At 37.3% G+C, this 24,101-nt stretch overlaps 2 protein-coding genes across 2 annotated transcripts in view; both read left to right on the forward strand.

Annotated features, from left to right (window-relative positions):
* The window catches only part of LOC126626951 (protein LEO1 homolog), a 37,492-nt gene that overhangs the window by 7,896 nt on the left and 5,495 nt on the right, over window positions 1-24,101 (forward strand). The window lies entirely within an intron of this gene.
* On the forward strand, window positions 1,026-4,034 carry LOC126626954 (chaperone protein ClpB1-like). The gene is made up of 5 exons (XM_050296366.1): window positions 1,026-1,167; window positions 2,183-2,766; window positions 2,850-3,126; window positions 3,210-3,407; window positions 3,501-4,034. Exons 2-5 carry the CDS (start codon window positions 2,192-2,194, stop codon window positions 3,681-3,683), a joined length of 1,233 nt encoding a protein of 410 aa, XP_050152323.1. The 5' UTR covers window positions 1,026-1,167; window positions 2,183-2,191; the 3' UTR covers window positions 3,684-4,034.

A 24,101-nucleotide genomic window follows, 5' to 3' on the forward strand; every position in this document is an offset into this window, starting at 1 on the left:
ACTTTTATACATATGTTAGAACAATCTGTTAAAACAGTTGTTAACCTGTGACGTGGCACCGGCATGAACAATAACTAGACGTCACGTGTCAATTTCGATCTATGTTGTCATTAAAAAAATTAAAAAAATTAAAAAATTAAATTAATTAATTAATAAAAATTGAAAAAAAGGGGCAGAGTAATCAGCGACGTTGGGTTCCATGCTGACCTACCGACGTTTACAAATGAAATGGAAAGTTACGAAAATGCCTTTGGAACATTCCTTCGTCTAGACTCCGGTTCGTTCTTGTTGCTTTCGTGTCGGCCAGTCGTTTCATCCTCCTATAAATATCTCCCCCATTCTCCCAAGCATCGATCAGAAAATTCAGAATGTTTCTGTTAAAGATCAACATTAGCCCATTAAGATTAATCAGTACAAAGGAACTAGATTATTTTAGTTCAAACATGCATGAAACTGTTTTAGAAGATTCTAGCTAGCAACATTGAAGGTGGCCGGTGCATGAATAGGAATTAACTTCGTTGCTCAACATTTCAGTAGGAATTCTTGCTTATACCCAATCCCGGATGGACACGTGTCCAAGTTTTGATTAAAAAAATCAAAATTTGGACACGTGTCGAATCTGGATTGGGTGTAAGCAAGACCTCCTGCTGAATGTTGAGCAGCAAAGTCTTGTTCGCATGAATATGCTAGACAAGTCTAGCAATCTATTGTTCGTGCATGAATTTGAAAAAGAGGATACCCTATTTTATTTCTCACATTCATTAATAATTTCTGTTTGTTGATCTTCTTTAATTCATCTGATCAAACGGTCGAAAATTAAAAAAATGTGTGAGAAGTAAAATGAGATGTATGAATATCACACCCCTTGAACAAAAAGGCCAAATCTACCGACTTAGGCTATAAAAAAATCTAGAAAAATTGTTTGGTGTAGTAAAATCAAAGATAACAATAATTTTTTGCTAGAATGAATTTGAGCCCATGTTAACCGACTTACCGACTTAGGTTTGGCTCACCTATAAATATGTGATGTTGTAAGCTTGCGAGCAACAATCAAGTAAGAACCAATCAAACAAGAAACCAAACGATCAAGTAGCCAAGAAGCAAGTAGGCAATCAAGTGAGAGTGAGAGTGAGAAGTAGGAGTAGTCTTGTGAAGACTCCTTACAAGGTACGTCCAAGATCTCTCTTTCTTTCTGTGCATCTTTGAGTTTTTAGAGTTGATTTTCATATGGGTTCTTGGGTTTTGAACGAATTTATATTTGTTAAGTTGCATGGCCTCTGCATTTTTTAAATTTTGGAAAAAGAAACGAAGAGGTTGATGAATTTCGTAAACTGGGAAAAATATGATCAATGATTCTACGATTTATTTGTACGCTCTATTTTCGCATTTCGATATTGTTGATTTGGATTGAAAGGTACCCAGATAGAGAGTTTTAATTTTAATTTGAACTGCATGTTTGTGTTGTTGGGTTGAATTGAAAAGAACCCAGATAAAATAATTTAATTTTTAGTTGAAATGAAAGAAATCCAGATTGGACGGCATAATTTTGGAACATTTTTATACATCTGTTAAGTTTGTTGTAAAATCAGTCGTTAATTAGTAAAATGGTGCTCATATGAATAGTGATTGGATATTACGTGTCAATATGAACTTGCATGGATATTAAAAAATTAAAAAATCATTTTGAATATTTTATCATTTCAACAAAGCTAATCTTCTAGGTGGAAAAAATAGGGTTTAGGCAAATCATAAACAAATTAAGCTTCTAATCTCCAACGAAGAATACGCAACTGCCACATGCAAATCAAACTCAAAAAGTCAAACAAAATCCACTTACCCAACAGCTTCTGCAAATCATAAACTCAAAATTGGGCATGATGGAGGACTGAGGTCGGTATGGGAATAGTTTTTAATTTTTTAATTTTTAATTTATTTAATTCATTTAATATTCATGTGGCGGTATATTAGCAGATAACAGCTGAATTAACAGCAAACTTAATTGATGTATTAAAATTTCTCAAAATTGTGACTTTAGTTACTTGGAAAGAAAAAAACTTGATCTATTAAACGTAGAAAAACAAAAAACTTTAGGTTTGTAAATTGAGATTAACCGTTTAATTTTTAGTTGAATTGGAAGTTACCCAGATGAAAAGTTTGAATTTTTGTCACCAATTTTTTTCAGCCACCGGTGATGAAGTGTAGAAGGGAGAAGAAAGGGGTTGTTGAGCTTCGACAGCTTGAGCAGAAGCGTGAAGAGCTCTTGGTAGCGTATGCAGAGGCTGAAAGAAGATATGATCTTCCTAGGATGTTCCATTTGAAAAATCGCTCTATTTATGATGCAGAAACCAGGATTGCAGAACTTGAAGGTAGTACCAACGAAAAATTGATTTTGAAGGAGACAGTTGGACCAGAACAAATTGCAGAGGTGGTCAGCCGTAGGAATGGCATACCTGTCACGCGGCATGGCCAGAATGACGAAGAAAGGTTAGTTGGACTTGGGGAAAGGTTGCATAAGAGAGCAGTAGGGCAAGACAGGGCAGTTGAAGCTGTCGCCGAGGCAGTTTTAAGGTCAAGAGCGGGGCTAGGAAGGCCACATCAGCCTACTGGCTCCTTCCTGTTCTTGGGTCCAACTGGTGTTGGTAAAACTGAGCTTGCGAAGGCGCTTGCTGAACAACTTTTTGATGACGAAAATCTGATCGTCAGAATTGACATGTCCGAGTATATGGAACAACATTCAGTTTCGCGCTTAATTGGCGCCCCCTCTGGGTAAGTGCATTTGTAGTTTTCTTCACTCAAGCATGTTTGTGAGCTCAGCTGCAGCATTATGAACTCTCATTCATATTTTACAGGTATATGGATCACGGTGGAGGTGGGCAACTCACAGAGGCCGTGAGGCGGAGGCCTTACAGTGTTGTATTGTTTGATGAAGTGGAGAAGGCTCACACTGCCGTTCTCAACACTCTCCTCCAAGTCTTGGATGGAAGACTAACTGATGGACAAGGCCGTACAGTTGATTTCAGAAACACGGTGATCATCATGACTTCGAATTTGGGGGCAGAACATCTCCTCTCCGGTTTGATGGGCAAGTGTTCGATGCAGGTTGCGCGTGATCTAGTTGTGCACGAGGTATCATCTTTGGTTACCCTAATTCTGAATTACCGTGCTTCGCTTGGTTCTTTGAATACTTAACAAGTTTGGTTCTTGAATAGGTGAGAAAGCACTTTAGGCCTGAGCTGCTGAATCGTCTCGATGAGATTGTTGTGTTCGATCCTCTTTCTCGCAATCAACTGAGGAAGTTTGCCAGATTGCAAATGAAAGATGTTGCAGTCCGACTGGCTGAGAGGGGCGTCGCGATGGAAGTTACAGACGCAGCATTGGATTACATTCTAGACGAAAGTTATGATCCCGTAAGTATCAGTTTCGCGAATCCAAAACCTTTTCTTCTGCTTTACTCCTGTATGATATGTAATACTAACCAAGTACTCCATTTCCCTTTCCAGGTTTACGGTGATAGACCTGTTCGGAAATGGCTCGAGAAGAGCGTGGTGACAGAGTTGTCGCGGATGCTTGTGCGAGAAGAAATAGATGCAAACTCGACCGTGTACATAGATGTACCGGCGGAACCCAGGCTGGTGTATCGGGTTGAGAAGAACGGAGGACTTGCAAATGCGGCAACGTGGTAGAAGTCAGATGTGTTGATCCAGATTTCAAATGCCAACGGGGCCAAGGTCTGATGCAGAACAGGCTGTTAAGAAGATGGAAGATTGAGGAAATAGATGAAGACTAGATAGTAATGCCCGCACATTGTTGCGGGATTAAAAATAAAAGTGACTATAGATGAACTTAATAAATTGTAATAGTTTTAATAAGAACAATAGTTGATGTTGGAGAGTTGACCTTTTGTAATTAGTTTAGTTACCTATTTGAGTCCTTATAGTTATTTGATGTTTCTTTCCCTGTAAATCACTCTTGTACATTATATATTTTCCTCCTTGGTGAGAAGAATAATATCAGAAAATTAAACCCCAAAATAAGCCCTAATTAGTATGGTATCAGAGCAGAGATCCTAGGATTTCTGCTCTGCCCGTTCCCTCAAGTAAACTCAACCCTCCCATGAAGAACCTACCACCACTCTACGGTGGAAACAATTTCATCGTAATCGATCCTACCCTTATACTAAACACTACTACCCTAACTAACCCTACCATGAATCCTCCTCTTGCTTCGAGTTCTTCCGACATGCCTCCGGAGTCCTCATGTAACTATGGTTATGCTTTTAATATGAATAACTGTGATACTTAGTCTGGTTGGATCATTGACTCCGGTGCCAGAGACCATATGACCTATGACCCCACTGATTTAGCTTGTGATACTGTTCCTCTTCGACGAAATATTACCAATGCTAATGATGTCATCTCACCGGTAACTAGTGCTGGCACTGTACGCCTCACGCCTACCTTTTCTTTGCCGAATACACTACTTGTACCTTCACTAAAGCATAAATTGATGTCTCATGGCCAAGTTACTGAGCAATTGAAATGTTGTGTACTATTGTATCCGAAGTTTTGTCTTATTCAGGATATTCTCACGAAGAAGATAATTGGTCGTGGTACTAAGAGGGGGGATCTCTATTTTGTGGACGATGTCAGTACAGGACGGGTCAATCTCGCCCAAGGAGCCGTTGATCACAAACAGCATCAGATATGGTTATGGCATCACCGTTTAGGTAATCCGTCTTTCAGTTATTTACAACATATGTTTCCGGATTTATTTATTGGTTGTTCGGTTTCAGATTTTAAATGTGACATTTGCGTACTTGCCAAGAGTCACCGTGTTTCTTATCCATTGAATTCCCATAACAGTGCTATTCCTTTTGGTCTTGTTCATTCAGATGTTTGGAGACCATCTCTAATTACTACTTCATCTGGTATTAGGTCATTTGTAACTTTCATAGATGATTGCACACAGATGACATGGTTATACCTTTTGAAGCATAAAAGTGATGTGTATATGGCGTTTAAGACATTCCACACCATGGTTCAGACACAATTTTCTACTAGAATCCGGATTTTGCGTTTTGATAATGGGGGTGAATATGTTAATAATGATTTTACACATTATTTAACTAATCACAGAATCCTCCACGAGACTACTTGTCCTCAGACTCCTCAACAGAATGGGGTGGCTGAGCGTAAAAATTGCCATCTATTAGAAACGGCTCGATCGTTATTGATTGGGGCGTATGTTCCCCGCTCCTTTTGGGATGTTGCTCTTCAGACTGCCACTTACCTTATCAATCGCATGCCATCAAAAGTATTGAATTTTCTTACACCTTTGCAAGTTCTTGCTACATTCATGCCTCTCCTGTCTGTTTTGGTGCTCCCACCGCGATTTTTTGGATGTGTTGCCTTTGTTCATCTACATAACAATCAACGGACAAAACTTGACCCATGCGCTATCCGTTGCGTTTTCATGGGGTATGAAATACATAAAAAAGGGTACCGTTGCTACCACCCTCTTTCACGTCAGATGTATACTACCATGGATGTTACTTTTTCTGAGTTTGAGATGTATTACTCTTCGGCTTCTTCCAACCCTTCTCTTCAGGGGTAGACATTGCATGACAAGCAGGTTTGGACCATGGCTACTACCACTGATCTTTCGTTGCCACTAGCTGAGCCAGTAGCCGAGTCCGCAATGGTTACGCTATCAGCCCAGCCAACAGAAGCAACATCGCTGCCCACAAAACTAGCTGCATGCATGACAGTGTCGTTCTCACCCATGGCAACAGTGCTGCCACTTGCCGATCTTGAGACTTCTACTAATACTACTCCCTCATCGTCTCAAAATATAGTACCACCAGATGACCATAATCCAGAGAATATTCCTGAGGTAAGATCTACTATGCCTATTAACGTATCCGATGTTTCGAATTATCAGTTACCTTTCAGGCACAATCGGGGAAAGCCACCTAATCGATATTCACCGGAAACAACGAAAGGTTCTAAGTATCCCATTGCCAATTATGTGTCATCACATAAATTATCAGAACTTGGCAAAGCTTTTGTACAACAAATATCCAATAATAGCACACCAAGTTCATTGAAGGAGGCACTATTTGAGGATCGATGGACCAAGGCAATAGAGGAAGAAATGGATGCACTTTAGAAAAATCAAACATGGGATTTAGTTTAGCTACCCCGAGAAAAGAAGAGAGTGGGATATCAATGGGTGTACACCATCAAGTACAAAGCTGATGGGTCGATTGAACAATACAAAGCACGATTGGTGGCCAAGGGATACACTCAAATGTATGGTGTGGATTATATAGAAACATTTGCTCCAGTAGCAAAGAATAATACGGTACGAGTGTTACTTTCATTGGCGGTTAACTTGGATTGGCCATTACAGCAATTTGATGTGAAAAATGCTTTCTTACATGGTAATCTTAAAGAAGAAGTGTATATGGATATTCCACTTGGTTATGCATCAGTTTCACAACCCGGAATGGTGTGTAAGTTGAATAAGGCATTGTATAGATTGAAACAATCACCTTGAGCATGGTTTGGTAGGTTCTGGACGGCTATGAAGAAGTATGGGTTCAGGCAAAGTAATTTTGATCATACACTTTTCTTGAAACGTCGAATGGGTAAATTGACGGTGCTTATTATTTATGTGGATGATATGATTGTTACGGGTGATGATAAAGAAGAAATCTCAAGGCTAAAAGATTACTTAGCAACTGAGTTCGAGATGAAAGATCTTGGTGGATTAAAATATTTCTTGGGTATAGAAGTAGCTCGATCCAAACAAGGATATTTCTATCTCAAAGAAAATATGTTCTTGACTTTGTTAGCCGAAACCGGAATGCTCGATTGTAAACCGGTTAGCACCCCTATAGTCCAAAATCACCATCTTGCTGTGCACCCTGATCAAGTTCCCACTAACCGAGATCGTTATCAAAGGTTAGTTGGAAGGTTAATTTATTTATCTCATACCAGGCTTGATATTGCATATGCAGTAAGTGTTGTTAGTCAATTTATGCATTCCCCAAGTGATACACATATGAGTGTGGTTGAACGCATCTTACGATACCTGAAGTCCTCACCAGGTAGAGACATCATGTTTTCCAAGAATGATCATTGCCAAATAGAGGGTTACACCGATGCAGATTGGGCAGGCAACGTTACTGATCGTCGGTCTACATCTGGTTACTTTACATTTGTGGGAGGAAACTTAGTAACTTGGCAGAGTAAGAAACAGAAAGTGGTTGCTTTATCAAGTGCAGAGGTGGAATACAGGGGTATGGCAAAAGGAGTATGTGAACTATTATGGCTTCGAAGGTTACTTGGTGAACTCGGGTATCTTTCGAATTCAGCCTCAGATTTATTTTGTGATAATAAAGCAGCTATTGATATCTCACATAACCCAATTCAACATGATCGCACAAAACACGTGGAAGTTGACAGACACTTCATTAAGGAGAAGTTGGATGGGAATATTATTCAATTCCCGTTCGTAAAGTCAGAGGATCAATTGGCGGATATCTTAACTAAAGCTGTTGCAAGTCAAGCGTTCTACAACTCTCTTGTCACGTTGGGCATGAACGACATTTATGCATCAACTTATAGACATGTGTTCCAATTCGATGTAAAACAACATATAGACATGTGTTCCAATTCCCATCCTCACCTACATTCAAGTATTTGAAAATAGGGAAAACTTGATAAGAAAATGTTATAAAGTGTCGGTAAAAACTTATAAAGTGTAACAACTTGTGCTATACCTGTAGGCTTTTGTAATGACATTAGTTGTGATTCAGGTTGCCGTTGTATCATGCTCATCTTCTAAAGTTATAGTAACAAAATAACAAAATCTATAGTTACATAATTTAAAAAAGCTGAATGAAAAACAATAGAAATTGAAGAAGCTAAACACTATTCCTTAAAATCCAATTCTGTGTCATAAAACAACTAATCAAAAAGTAAACAAACAACAGGGCAACACACATTGACACACCCTGACCCAGAATGTAATTTGCTATACTTGCAGGTGAACTATATGAACGTATTTTTTTGAAACGCAGAGTTTCATCCACTTGAATCTGCAATTCATAGCAGCAGGTTCATCCTCACCGTTTCACTATTATCTGCTTAAAGCGAAACATTTTAATTATGGCCTTGGTTGCTTGCTTGACATTTTTAGGTAAATAATTTGCTATACTTTTGTTTTAGTTTCTTCAGTTAGATGTAATGTTTTCGATTGAACCAATAGTTCTGTATAGCAATTAAATTTTGACTCTTTTGTGCAATTTAGTTGAAAGTTGCTGGTTTTGATTTGGCTTGATCTTTCTGTTGCTGAGAAATTGAGTGGAAGTTGTTGTTAAGATTTCGGTGGTTTTCAAGAATTGCATGCTTAGTGATCAGTAATCGTCTGGCTTTATCGGGTAAGGAGATAAAGCAATTAATTTCAAATTTGGATATACAGTACGTATTTTGAGCCATCGTCAGAGTTATTTTTCATAAGATTTGGTGATCTTCTAGAGTAAAAATAAATTTTATATTATGAGGTTAATGTTACTTACGTAGGTTTAAATTGCAACTCACAATTTTGCATACAGTGCTATGTCGTGTTTGTTTTAGAAAATGGTGGCGAACATCTTGAAAGCTTTGTACTTCTGAACATTGTTTGATTTGTTATTAAATGATTGCATTACCGTTCCAGGTTACAGCTCCCCTTGCCGTGGCTGGAGCTGCATATAAGTTTGAGCACCATGATCTTCGCTGGTATGGTTATTTTTGTGTCTATGCTCTATCATAGTGACACTGGAATTGCTGACTTGGGAATATGCATTTGTTGCAGGGGAAACATCCTTTTAAGTCGAAATGATTCTGTTACAATGCAGTTCACTCTTGAGGGAAAACAGATGTTTATTCAAACATTTGGATTGGTGGTGCCGATAATCGATTCCAGTCTTTCAAGAATCAGTGCCGGTAAATTATTTGATTGAACTTTGTAATGTGTTCAATATGGTAGAGGAGGATACATTCTTTGCGATGTTTTTCTAATTCTTAGAGCTTCTTTTGCATGCTTCTATACTGGTAGGACTAAGTTGAATATCAGAGTGCGGAACAAACAAGACTACAAAATAATAGGAATTTTATTGAACAAACTGAGAATGCCGAGACGGCTACAAAAACCCTAGAGACTACATTGTGACTGACTTGATCCTCAAACTAAATTACAAGCTCTATTTATAGAGCAATAAACCTAAGAAACCCTAATGCGTAAATGCCAAAAATACCCTACTACAAAATCAAAACAAATCTCTAATTAATTTCCTAAATAAACCTAATAAATTCCAACACCCCCCGTCAAACTCATGGCGGTACACGACATGAGTTTGCCAACAAGCAGATGTGGATGCAAGCCTCCAAATTTCAATGCCGATGTCAATGCCGATGCCGATTCCAATGCCGATGCCAATACCGATGCCAATTTCCGATGCCAATTTCAATACGAAATTTCACCCATGCAAGTGCAAAATTCCAATGCCAGTGCAGATTCCAACTTCCGAACAAACAAACAAAAGACCATATTCAAAACCATATTTTTTTCTTTGCCCGTGTGGGCCTAAGCCTCAAACCAGCCATACTTTTTTCCTTTTCTTATGACCTGGGGTCTTCTCCAGATCGCAAAACCAAATGATGCAGCAAACAAGTTTTGCAAAATAAAGGGATTGCAGCCGACAGAACAACTCTAGTGAAAAGTCAAACTGCAGAAGGGAAAGCCTAAACGAGACCAAACAGAGTGACCAAGAACAAGGGACACAGAGCAAAGCGGAAGTGAAGCCTAAACGAGACCAAAAGTAAACCCAAAAACAAAATGCGACAAAACAAATTGATACCAACAAGAACGGATTGAACCCTAAGGATCGAACCCGCTCTGATACCAAGTTGAATATCAGAGTGCGGAACAAACAAGACTACAAAATAATAGGAATTTTATTGAACAAACTGAGAATGCCGAGACGGCTACAAAAACCCTAGAGACTACATTGTGACTGACTTGATCCTCAAACTAAATTACAAGCTCTATTTATAGAGCAATAAACCTAAGAAACCCTAATGCGTAAATGCCAAAAATACCCTACTACAAAATCAAAACAAATATCTAATTAATTTCCTAAATAAACCTAATAAATTCCAACAGACTATTGTTTCTTCATCTTTACGTGATCCAATCTGTACCAGATTATTTGAGGATTCAACTTTATTGCGTATATGTTCATGATTCATATTTCATATCATCTGACAAATGGTTTTAGCAGTAGTTGTACTCATTATGCTTGGTGTCCAGGTTTAGACTCCCCCCTTTTCTTTTATTTTGCTCTTCCTTTCTTTCATTCCCTTTGCTTTCGAGGGGAGCAAACTAACCTTTTGTTTTTGGTTTTGTGGGGAAATAGATTTGAGGGTTGGAAATGAATCTATTAGCATTTCTCCACAAATTGGAGAGGGAAAGGAACTTGAGGCCGGATCCAGAAATTGATGCATTTATGAAGGTTTGTTATTATAAATTAATTTTGACACAATAAAAAAGAAAGAATTGAATTTTGCATTTTGTACTTGTTTTAGTTTAACTAAAGTTTTTATTTTATTTTGGTCCTTTTCATTGCAGAGTTTGCAAAAAAGAAAGAATTGAATTTTTGATTTTGTAATTGTTTTAGTTTAACTAAAGTTTTATTTTATTTTGGTCCTTTTCATTGCAGAATTTGCAATTGGGTAATTCCAGCATGCTTTTATAGTGTTGCCCTTGATCACATGATGGATGCTCTCCATTGTTGGAAGTCTTAAACTTCTTTTTCATTCTGCTTGATAGCCATTTACACTTAAAAAACTCAGTTAGCTTTAGACCATAGGATTAGCATTTTGCACATGTGAGTATCATTGACCTGCTCATTTTATTTTTCTGGATAAGAAACAAACTGTCATTGAAGAGAGAAGAAAGTGTACAAAAACAAAGTTTCTATAAGCTTGCACTTATATGCCTAATATTTTAATTTCTTTTCTTGGCGGGTATTTTATCTGATATTAGAGGCTATTACTTGGTGCTCGACGCTGAATGACCTATTTTTGAGAAGGGCATGGATTACTTTTAGGCATTTTCCATATACAATTGGATCATGATAATATTTTGAGGCATTTCAATTTATTCCACATGTGAATAGTTTTGAATTCAAAGTTTTGTTTTTCGATTTCAATCTGGCATATGATATTTGAATAGCAGAAGCATTTTCAGTGTCATTCTAATTTTATGAAAGGTAACTAAGTAATACAATATTCTGTCATTTTTCTTTAGGTAAATAAAACAATGTTTCGTAATCTTCTTTATGTAAGTACTATTGTCGATCCAAAGCCACAAGAAATACTATTCAAAAGAAATACTATTGGTTTCTTATAGCATGCATATCCATATATAGCAAGCAAAGTTTCACTTCATTGGTTCTTAAGTGCTAGACCGTCATTTTAGTTACTTTCTATGGAAATTATTCATTGCACTACTCCAATTCTCAAGGACCTGCATCAGGTCCTCTCCCTGATCCTCCCAATGATTACGATACATATTACTCAAATGAATCAAGCAAGATCCATGAGGTTGTAGTTGATTATGTTTCTTTTCGGTTTACTAACAAACACTCATTCGGTTACTCCCTAAATTTTAATGGCAATGGTGATAACCTTCATATGAACAGAAATTGCTTACAAAATATTCTTTTTTCGTAAGCGTTTGTTTTATATTACATACAAGGAGGTTGAACGATATTTAATATCTTGGGAAAGTTTCATCTGCCTGATATTTTGTTTCTTTACCTTGAAGTCCATACGGTATATAGTTCTCAAATGCTTGCTGACTATTGTTACATCTTCTCCGTGACGGTTTGTACAATTGCAGGTGGAATGTTTCTGCTGGTGCTGCTCGTCCAAACTCACAAGGATCTTTTAAATATGGTGAAATCACTGTCACAAATGTCTATGTTATCCTCGATAGACCTGCAGACACTACAAAAAATATGAGCAATGCACACAATAAATTATTTGTGCCCTTTGAGGCCAAAGAGCACCAACATAAGTGCCCATAGACCAATAGCAACAGTGCAGCAACTATATTTATATTTGTGCCCTCTATGGGCGTCACCTATGCTAAAAGGGCACAATAGACTGTTTGGTGCTCAAAGAGGCAAACACAAATAAAGGCCTTTTTGTGTCTATGTTCTGACAAACTTGTCAAATGACCTTCTCCATCCATGTTTGCACTATTTTTGTTATTGTGCCCAGTAGGTTCTATTTAAAAAAAATAGAAATGTAAAATTTTGAAATAAAACCAAAAATTTAAAATTTTCATAAAATCAAGGATGGCAGTCTTGGCTGTAAAAAGCAATCTAATAGTAGAAATGGAATGTCTATAATGAAACTACAGAAAAATTCCTCATAAAGAACATGTTTACAAGTGTTCAAGACAAAAGACCAACAAAATAATGAGGTTTTCCTATCAATGCATCCATGCATTCCTACATATAGCCACTCATAACTGATTTTACCCTTTTTCCCAGCTCGGTGGATTATGCAATAACCTTCCTGGAATCCAAACCAAAGGAAAAATGAAAAAGGGAAAGGATCACATATTTCCAGTGATGTTTAACTACCCAAACATCCAATCAACATTGAGAATTCATAGTATCCTGAAAATCAATTTAAAATAACCAAATGTGATCAGAGCTCGTAACACCAGCATGCTTATGTTTTCAAGCATATTCTAACTGCCGCTTGAAATATTTCATGATTGACATATTGGAATCTGGTAGCCTGTTGTTACCAATGCGTAGAAAGGGTAGCTCACCTTAAGTTCGACTCCGGACTCTAGACGTGAGCGCACACCCACAATGGAGTGTTGAACGCTACATTCTCGCAAGAAGCAACCATGAGAAATAATTGCATCCATAGTCTGCAATATTCATTTGGCCATGAGATCAGAAAATTACAGCCAATGTCACATAGTAATTTAAGCTTGCAATCATACCCTGCATTTTTCAACTTTTGTAGGTGGCAAGAATCTGGGAGAGGTGGAGAAAGGTGTATTTGGATCGTTGAATTCAAACTTCGTAGGCTGCACAAAAGAAAGAATGTAATCAGTAACCGTTACCACATATGCACGTAGAGAAGAAAAAAATCTAATCGAAGAGCAGGAACGAATCAGTGCAAGTATTACCAACCTGTTCTGTGAGGGCCAAGTTTGCATCAAAGAAAGACTTTACAGTTCCAATATCCTCCCAATAGTCATTGAATAAATATGCCTGATCATGTAAGGGAGCCGGTTTTATACCTACAGCACAATCCCAATCTCACAAACATATATTGTAATATTACCCACTCAGCTAACATAGACTACAATATTCGTTCATCAGATACACACTAATTATATAGTCATCAGAAGTCAAAACAAATATAGTCGAATCAAAACACAATCAGTCCAAAATTACACCTAAAAAGAGTTAATTAAAATCAATACCTACAAATTCCAGATCAGCCATATCAAAGATTCATATTCCTCACTCCGGGTTGTAAAATTAACTTCTAGGTATGAGATAACGCATTAGTTCAGTTCATGACCTGAATCAATGAAATATGTAAGTATGCATATTATTTAGGGTAAAAGTGAGCTGCTTACTTTAATCACATACCTAGTAATGAGGAAACACAGAGATGCCGAATGAAGGAAATGAGGAGAGAGTGAGGCGTGAAGATTGAGGAAAGTGTTTTGTTTAAAACATTATTTTAAACAAAGGGCACAAAAAATCTACCTTTATTTTAAATATATTTTTTTTGAAATCAAGTACAATATTCATTTCATGGTAGAACAACGTAGATGTAAGGGGTGCTAACAATAGGTCTCGATAAAGGAGATGGATTGTCTGCCCTCCTTTCTCCATACCCTCCTCATACCCTCCTGTTTTGTGCGGTCACGGTTAAACCACGTCAACATTTGCTTTTTGTCTTATTATTTTTATATAAAAATTAATATAAAATATTGGCATGGTTTAACCGTGACCGCACAAAACAGGAGGGCATGAGGAGAGTATGGAAAGAGGAGGGCAGACAATCCTTCTCCCTCGATAAAAACCTTCTCGGGACATAAACCCAAATGAATTATTTTAAATATATTAAATTATAGGACATAATAACAATTACAGTGTCATTGCAAATTAATAAAAAATTTCCATTGTTGACATTAAAGCCACCAAAGAAGAACAGACAAAAAAAATATATATATAAAATTCAAATACCTGAAGAAAGCCACATCAAATGTGCGATTTGGAGCAAAATGAGGAGTTGGGTAGGAACTAGGCACCACCCATTCAGAATTTGTGTTTGTAGTTATGATTCCTCTGCCCAGATGTGCATGCTTGGATTAGAACTTTTCTTTGTGGGTGAAGGGGAAGTATGAAAGCCTTTTTTAATTTGTTTTCTTGTTTCTTTGTGGGTGAAACGGAAGTATGAAAGCACTTTTCTTTGTGGATTAGGACTTTTCCTCTGCCCAGATGTGCAAGCATTTTTTATATTTTCTTTTTTTCTTTTATTTTACTGGTATATATCGTGTCATAAGGCTTACGTTGCTACACTATGAATTCACTTAATTGTGCGGTATGAACCAGACGAGAAACATAATTATAAACCAAAAAATATATAATGTTGGGAGTATCTATATCATGGGCCAATTATAAAGAAAACATTATTATATTGTAATATTACATAAGTTGATAAAATGACCAAACGAGTTCAACATAGCATAAGATATTTATATTTTCACACACCAGCAAAATATGACATAATACAAAATATATTAGTTGTCCTCGTCGTCACTACTTAAAATCTCAACGGTAACATTCTGCATATTTCCTGAGTTCATCTGTGGGAGAGACAGGCATGTAGGACGAATTTGTGCTTGATAAGTGTGGTTCTTCAATAATAACGACAAAACTAGTAGACTCTTCAGTTGTTGTTTCAGTAGAAACCAAATTGATAAGGTATTGTTCTGTCCTACCCGGGGATGCCCATGCTGGCAACACACGTCCTTGAGGTGCGCGTACGCATCCGTTACTGGAGGGTGATGCGTATTCAAGGCGACCATCAGCAACAGTAGTAAGAATGTACTGATTATCGATAGAATGAGTTATGCACCCAACATTAACAGGTTTTCGTGGACGCTGAGCTGGAGGATTCGTTGTGGAATTTGCTGTTGTAATATTTGAAGCAATAGACGAATGTGATGCTGGATATTCGGTTCCAATTCTAACTCTGCGACGTTGCTTGCCCCCCATTCTTAATGATGTAGAACTTGATCAAATTCAAAAGAAACACAAGTGTATGAAGCAACCTTCTAATTTTCCATAGACAAGTTAGTAAGGGATTGTGGACATTTTATACTAAAATAAAGGCACAAATCCATAATTGTGCCAACATATTCTTTTACTATAAAGTGATTTATTATTTATTAATATTTACTGGACACAATTTCAAACATTTGTGTCATAAAAAATAATTTTTAATTACTAAGATATATTGTCTATCTAAAGACCCAATGGGACGTTCAGTGATTTATTATTTATTAATATTTACTAGACACAATATCTAAGATTTGTGTCAAAAAAAGGAATTTATAATTAGGGGTGTGATATCCACACACCCTTTTTTACTTCTCTCACACCTTTTTAGTTTTCGGCCGTCGGATCGGATGAATTAAAGAAAATCAACGGACAGAATTAACAAGGGGTGTGTGAGAAGTAAAAAAATGTGTGTAGATAGTACACCCCTATAATTATTAACTCATTTGTATATCTGAAGACCGATTAACTTTTGCACGGAGACCGATGACCCTAAGGGCACAATTGTTGGTTATGTTTCATTTCAGGAAGGACTTTTAACACAGTAAAAAAAATAAACACTTACGATAATGTCAAAAACCATATCACCAAGTATCAAAACAAACCTACTAACAATCTAACAAGCAGTTCAAAAAGATACGAATCTAACAAACATTCATTGCATATGGAAATGATCCATTGTAAATCTAAAACATGCGACTTAATACTATGGTGTAGTGGTATTCTTATTTACTTGTAAGTGACAGATCTGAGGTTCGGTTGTCGTCAAAAACGATTTTGAACAGTATTGCTAACATATTTTGAGGCTATAACATTGCATAGTAATAAATAGCTCCATACCATTATTTACCTTAATTTTATAAATTTAATTTTTTTGGTCCGCTAGAGGTCAAGACAAATGAAAAAACACATAAAGTGTTGCTGACAAACAATTTTTATAGACACAAAAAAAATAAAAAATTTGTGCCCATCTTCAATAAAAAAGTTGTCATCTAGCCCCACTCAGCACGGTTTCGTGCCCATTATCGTTTTGTGTCTTCTTTTTTTAACATTGAGCACAATAGATGGTGCCCTCTATGGAATGAGAACTGTTTAAGCTTTTTAGTGGTCAAATAGACACAACCTTCTTAATTGTGACCTTTGTTTTGTACCAAAAACTCATTTTTCTTGTAGTGAAAACTTATAAATGGGAAGTGGCGCACTACCCTCAATGGTATTTCATATATGCCACCTTCAACGCCCCTTAAGCTTACCCAACAGTTCAACATTTCGGGGGTTTACAAGCTTGATTTCCCGAATAAACTGATGAAGAGACCTGCCAAAGCAGACACATCTTTGATTAATGGTACTTTCAAAGGTTTCATGGAAGTCATCTTTCAGAACAATGACACCACTGTTCAGAATTACCATTTGATGGCTATGCATTTTTTGTTGTCGGGTGGGCTTTTGAGTTTTGAAATCATTATCTTCAAGTTGTAAAAAAACGCCTTTTCATTCTTTCTTAATATAAGCTTTCATTACAGCTTCAATTTCACATTGTTTGTCACTGGATTTGCTAATATAAGTTTTTAGTGAGATAATCTTACTGGTGAATTGTTAAAAGGTAGGAAGAGAGAAGACGGCTTGCGATTTTATAAACTAAAGTTCAGACGCATTTTCTATGGTATGGGGTGTCCGAGAGAAGGGGTTTCAGGGATTAGGTTTGGGTGGGGTTTCTAGGATTAGGTTTGGGGTTTTGTTTGTGCGATTTGTAGAGAGATGAGGGTGTCCGAGATAGAATTCAGGAGATTTGTTTTAGGTTTTCTGCGATTTACAGATACAAAGAGATGGGACAAGGGTGAGAGAGTGATGGGAGGATTTTTTGCGAGGGTTAAAGCGAAAAGGGAGGTATGGGTATGGGTTGTTGCGTACATAACTCAACATTCTCCCTTTTTTTAATTTTTTTTTATATATTTGCTTTAGCTTTATTTGAGAGATCATTGTTGTGTACTACAGTTGATGGAATCGATCTATCTGGTTCTGTGCAGGTTTTCATTTATAGATTGCTTGATAGGCCTTTGTGTCCAACTATGTTCAGCGGCTTCTACCATGGAACTCAGATACTCTCTTGGGTACGTTCCATATAGTTTCAATTGCATATATGTATATGGCTTTATATTTGTTAGTTCAATAAATTGTAAGCCTTCATTTTAAAATTATCACTTTAGTCTAAAAGGAGTGAGAAATGAAGTTAGTCATATAGTATGTGTCGTAGTGTCATAAAAATTTGTCACAATAGTGATACTGAGTAAATATTATATTTATGAAACAATGTTGGATTTGTTGGATTTCTTTTCTTTTTTGTTTACCGTGGATTCTCTTAGTCTTTTCTTATTTAATTTTTGGTGGTTTTACAGACCATGAGTGAACTGCATGCCACTTATGTTTCTTATGCAAACAAACAATATTTTTTTAGAATACAACTTTTGTGAATAGGAACATTTAAGTTCATCCATTTGATTGTACAATGGCTCTTGATGTTAGCTGAATTGAATGTAAGGGAAAATCAAACTGCTTTGCTTGGTTCACCCATCTCTTGGTTATTTAAATTCTTTAGAGATGCCTATATTGATTTGTGAAATGTATGTTATCTGCATTGGTACATTTTAGGTGGTGACTCCATTCATATCGCCTTTATAGTGCATTGTTTTGTGCAAATTATTTACCATTCTGCCATGCCGCCTCTGAAATAGTGATAGAGAGAGAGGGAAAATGAGATGGAGGAGTAAGGATCGCTCGGTGAGGGTTTCAAGGATGGGAGGTCATGCCGATAGACATAGAAATAGAGATAGAGATATAGGGAGAGGGATAGGAAGAGATGGAGATAGAGATAGAGTGATAGAGAGAGGGAGAGGGAGAGGGAGGAGTGGGGATCTCATCGCCATTGCTGCACATCCTCGATTTCATGAGTGGGAGAAGGGGGACAGTCAGAGAAAAGCATGGGGGACGTAGGGATTTGAGGGAGAGGGGTAGGGATTGTGGCTAGGGGTCTGGGTTTGTCCCTTTAGGCCGTTTCTGACAGCACCTTTGTGCTAAACACTCTCTCTCGCAGTGGAACTCTCTCCTCCCCTTACTCAATCCTCTGCTTCTTCTTTGATTCATGGTTGGTCGATTTATAAAAAACCTTCAAGGATAAATTTGGGGTGGGATTTGGGTTTTCTCTGCCTTGCTTAAATTTTGCATTTTTTTTTCTGGATTTCAATTAAGAAATGAATAAATTTGGGGGTTTCTGGTTTTTTGTTTTGTTGTTTATATGCTGGAATTACATGATTTACTTGCATCTTTACTAATAATTTGTTGTAAAAATATTTTCACCAAAAGCGTTTTCAATCATTTTAAAAGTACATCCAAACGAGCTCTTAGTCTGTTAATTACACATATAATTGGTAGTAGTGGGTTCAGCCAGATCTTTGTCATCTAGCATTAGTTTCTAGACAAATCACTGCCAACTTTTTTTTCTGAAAATCTCAAACCAAATCAAAAAAATTTCCAAACTGATAATACCGAAATTTTCAGGATCCATACCCGAACTGATCACGAACTTTTTGGTACGGGAATCGGGATTACATATTCATGGTTTGGGAATCCCGAAGTGAACCAAATATATATATATATATATATATATATATATATATATATATATATTGATTGTATGCATGTTGAAAGTTAAATTTAATTAGTTTGATAGTAGACTAATATTAGAAATAAAAGTATGATATTAAATAGTTTGGAACTTTGGAATGTCAATTTGACTTGGTATGAAATTTAGAATTGGTAAGAGGTAAAAAAAAGTAAATTCAATTGATTTAAAATTAGACAAAATTTTTTTATGTCAAAAGCCCAAATTTTATGACACTCTCCGACCTAGGAAGGTCGAAGCATGCAGGCCGTCATCGTGAGATGACATAACCATAAGGGTAAATGATGTGAAAAAGTGAATAAATTTAAAACTAATTAGAACTAATTACACTAAACAATGAAAGAGTGCGCATTCGTGGGAAGAACCCACTACAATTATTCAAAGCATAATAAACAATAAGACTACAATAAGGTAGTCAAAGTAGCTAAAGTACACTTATTACGCAACAGTGGATAAGTTCATATGTCTAAAAAGAGGATAATGTCAAAACTGTCGAAGGTTCCTCGAACGCCATAAAGAGTGCAGCTATCTAGGTCCTGGAAGGGCAAAAAACAAAGTTGAGTAGGTCAGTAAAACAACGATTGTAAGAAAATCCTTTATTTTCGAATATACTAACCCCTCGCCGTAAAACAAGTATAGTTTCCTTAAAACATACTACATATGTATGTAAACAATAATACAACAACAATATAACCAGAAATATGCCAAGTCATGATATATCAATGCCACAGTAATATCATGCCACAGTAATATAATCATGTGATAATCAAGTATAACTAAGTGCTCATCCATCTAAGCTGACACACGAGTTCGAACATATAATCTCTGACATGAACAAGACTGGATGTAATCAATACGCTCTAGTACTAAGATCACATGAAGGCTGGTGCAGAAACACAATCACATACGAGTAGAATTTGCCTAATGCAACTACCCAACAAGACTAGTACTTAACTTGGATCCAAGGCGAGCGAACGGTGCAAATGTGAACATACACGTGAAGGACTGGCCCTGGCCCTGGGGCGAGTATTAACACTAGGTGTAGCAAGATGAGCATGTACCAATATGTATGAATGACATGACAATAATATCTCAACCATATAACAACATTTATCAAAATTAATATCACAATAACGAATACTTAGCAATATAAGCGTAAAAGTGAAGTAACTACGCATTTAGGGAAACTATAAATATGTTGACACGCCCCGATCCTGATATTCCTCGAATACCAGGGTAGGTACGTGCTGGTCGACACTCGAAGGTGACGCAAGCCATTTATGATGCATGAGGATTAAATATGAATAAGATAATGGAAATTTAATTATAATTATTATGCAAATAAGGAACAAGTTCAGAGCATACACTCATCTAGAACACTAAAAGGAAAGTAATATAAAATTGAATGAATAAAAGAATGGGTCCTACACCGAGATGACTCGAAGATGCCGATGCAAAAGTGCCTTGATGTAGGGATTGTATGACTCGATTCTAAGTCTTGATGGGGGTGCAAAACAAACATGAGTGAACCAAGTTGATGTACATATATAATAAAATAATTATCAACATACTAAGCCCCAAAGTTTTATGAAAACTCAATAGTGATATATGTAATAGGTTTTTCCAAAAACCCTAACTTGCCATGAAACCTTTCATAAAACATATCTCGTATATAATGTGTTAACTAGTGGTATCATAATCGCCCAAAGGTAGAACATAGAACTCTTCCTTCAGAACACTTCCTTCATAAGTATCAATCGCCCGCAGGCTACTACCCAACCCGAAGGTCAATAATAGTATCAATTGCCCGAAGGCTCCTACAACACCCAACCCGAAGGTCAATATAAGTATTAATCACCCGAAAGCTCTTACATCACCCAACCCGAAGGTCAATAATAGGGATTGCTAGATACGCACAAAACCACTTAAAATAATCTTTCCAAACATAGGTATATATACCTCAAAAGCAACTTTATGGTATAAAGTCATCCATCATCTATACTATAAAGAAGTTTGTAAAAACATTTTCTAAATAGTATATCGTCATCCATCAGATACCCTAAAAGAACATAGGTTCGATAGAAAATATGGTATTCCAAAATAAGCTCAGTATAACATGATAATCAGTTTCTCATAAAACGTTCACAAAACGTATTCAGTAAATCATGATTTTCATGTATGCATTTTTATTATTAAAACAAGCATTTTAGAAGGGGTCTACTCACTGATACTTCACCATCGAAGAGCCACGCAAACTAGCGAAGACGGAAACGCCCCAAATAATTACCCCTAAGCATATAAAGGGTCCAATTAATAAAACTCCACTCAAACGATTTAATTTGGGAAAACAGATGTCAAAAAACGGATTCAAGACGTCGAATTACCCTAAGAATGGTCCTGGGTAAATTTCGTGTAAGTCAACAGGGGCAAGAATATTCTTGGAAGGTTCCAGCCGGATCTGGGTTGGTAGGTTTGGGCCCAAAGGCCTGGGTTTTAACACGGGTTAGGCTTAAAAAGGTTTCTGGGCTGGGTTAAGGCTTAAAGGATTTTGGGTAATTGGTAAACAGGGCTAAAGCCTGATGCACGGGCTTAAGGCCTGATGCACAGCCCAAGGGCCCGGGTTTGGTGGATTAAAAGGTTGAGCTTTAAGGGACACGGGTTTGGGAAGCTTAGGATTGGGCTGCCCAAAAAGGCTAGTTTCCTTGGCCGTGAGTCGGCCAGTTTCGCCGAAGAAGAAAGTTAGAGCTTCGAAGCTCCGGTCAACCCACAACTCAGCAAAAACCCATCAACCCTTATACCAAAATAAAGCTACGAATGAAAGGGTTCGAAATATACTTTCTTCGTGGCCAACTGTGGTTGGAAGGTGGTCGGAAAAAGCCTGCAAACCTTTGGTCTTCGTCGAAATTTCGGAAAGCATTCCCCGAGTTAAACTACGATCAAACCTTACTCAAAACACCATAAATTGATGCCACATGACATAAGAAGAAGATATATGAGTCTCCTGATGCTTACCTCACGTCGGAAAGACGAGACATTCGTCGGAGAAGGAAGTTGCACAGTAAGGGTGTTACTGTGCGAAGCAGAAATGAGAGAAGCTGGTGGTGGGTTGAGGTTTCGTTAGAGAGGCAAGGTGATGTGTTAGTGATACGATGGTGGTTCAGGTGGGGTTCTCCGGGAAGAGTGTGAGTGAGGTCCGAGAGAGAGCTCGGGAGAGTTTGAGAGGAAGAGAGAAAGTGAGCTATGAGAGATAGGGATTCGAAGGTGAGAGAGAGAAGAAGATGATGAAGAGAGATTGGGGCCGGAGGACACAATGGGTAGGGCCCTTGGGCTCACAAATTAAGACCCAAAAACCATTTTTTTAAAATAAAACGGGGGTGCGGTTTTACATATGTATAGGTATAAAATAAACTACCCACTCACAAATACGTCGCTAGGTCGTAGCCTCCGAGCCTAGCCTGGCGCCGTACGTCCTCGGGATACGTTTCCCCAATATGTGAAATAACTATAATATAATTAATTAAAGCACATATACGGAAACTTAAATAAAACCCCCATAGTTTGCTCAAACCTAGGGTTTAAATACATAAAACCCTAATAGTTTGCTCAAACTTTTGGACACCGCACGCGCCCTCACGCGTAGCACGTGCCGTCCGTGTGCCTAACGACGTTAGGAATATTCTGTTAAAACCTAACAGAAGTTAACAGCGTTACCTGACATTGTTAGAATATTCCGTCAACTTTGACTGAATATTTTGTCGTCTTCTCCGGTCACCGTTGTCTGGTTCGCCGGAAACTGAAAAAATTTCAAACTTGTATAACCTTTTCATTTCTTAACCATTTTTCACGAAATTTATTTAGAAATGAAGCTTATGAAGTGTAGAATCACGTTATACCTCTTTGGAGTCCAAAAAGTCGACGGAGGTGGCCAGACAATGCCTCGAAAGATCTGGCCAAAACTGAGCTCCTCAAAACTTGTCTGTTTCAACGTCAACGTTCTTCCAAATCTAGTCTAGGACCTTTAGAGAGTTGTGTAGAAGCCTTCCCAAGTCCCAGAAACTTGTAACTCGGTCAAAAACACGTTGAACTCAAATCACTGAGTTCGGACCTTTCGAGTTCGACGTCGAAAACTCATCCATTGAGGGTTTGGTTGGTATGGTTGTGCTTGTGGAGGCGAGATGAACACGATGAGGTGGTTTTCAAGTTCGATCTGCGATGTTTGAGGCTTATTCAAGGCAGTTGCAGAGATGAAAGAGCTTCGGGAAAGAGAAAGAGACAGTAACCTTTTTCTAATTTCTGATTGGGTGTCGTGTAGAGGGAAATGATGGGATTGGTGAGAGTGGAGAAATGGGAAAGCACGAATCCAATTTAAAAAGAAAATAGGATAGGGTTTTCAGATTTTGCACAGAGGAAAGTGCTTAAAAAATCTATCCATTTGACTGATTCAATGTTCCCAACATTGATCAATTAGTACACCCGCATGTACAATTATGTCTGTTTTCTTCGTACTTTGACAGAGCGTAACTTTAACGTTACAAGTTCGATTCGAGCCTTATGCGTGCACACGCGTTCGTATCAACGAGTACTATTTAATTACGATAGCGAGAAAAATAATTAAGAGCGAATAAACACGTCCACACCACTTGCCATTAAGGGCATAATAGTAAATTCACATACTCGAGGAGAAATTACATAGAAAATTAGGGATGAATCGTCACATTTTAGCCCACAACTCAAAAATATAAAACTTAAACCCAAAATCCCAAAACTCAAAATCCAGTCCCAATCCATCCCGAAATATCGAAAATATTTCGAGAATCTCGAAAAATTGGGAATACCAAAATTTCGATTTTTTATTATTCTTCAAGTTTCCATCCCAAAAATTTTTGATTTAAATTTTGAAATACCATTTTCAGTTTGAAATCCCATATCAAAATCTAATTCATATTTTCGGATCCGGTCTCTCCCCTTTGAACGAGCAAAAAT

Source organism: Malus sylvestris, chromosome 6 (assembly GCF_916048215.2).
Source record: "Malus sylvestris chromosome 6, drMalSylv7.2, whole genome shotgun sequence".
NCBI classification, from domain to species: Eukaryota; Viridiplantae; Streptophyta; class Magnoliopsida; order Rosales; family Rosaceae; genus Malus; species Malus sylvestris.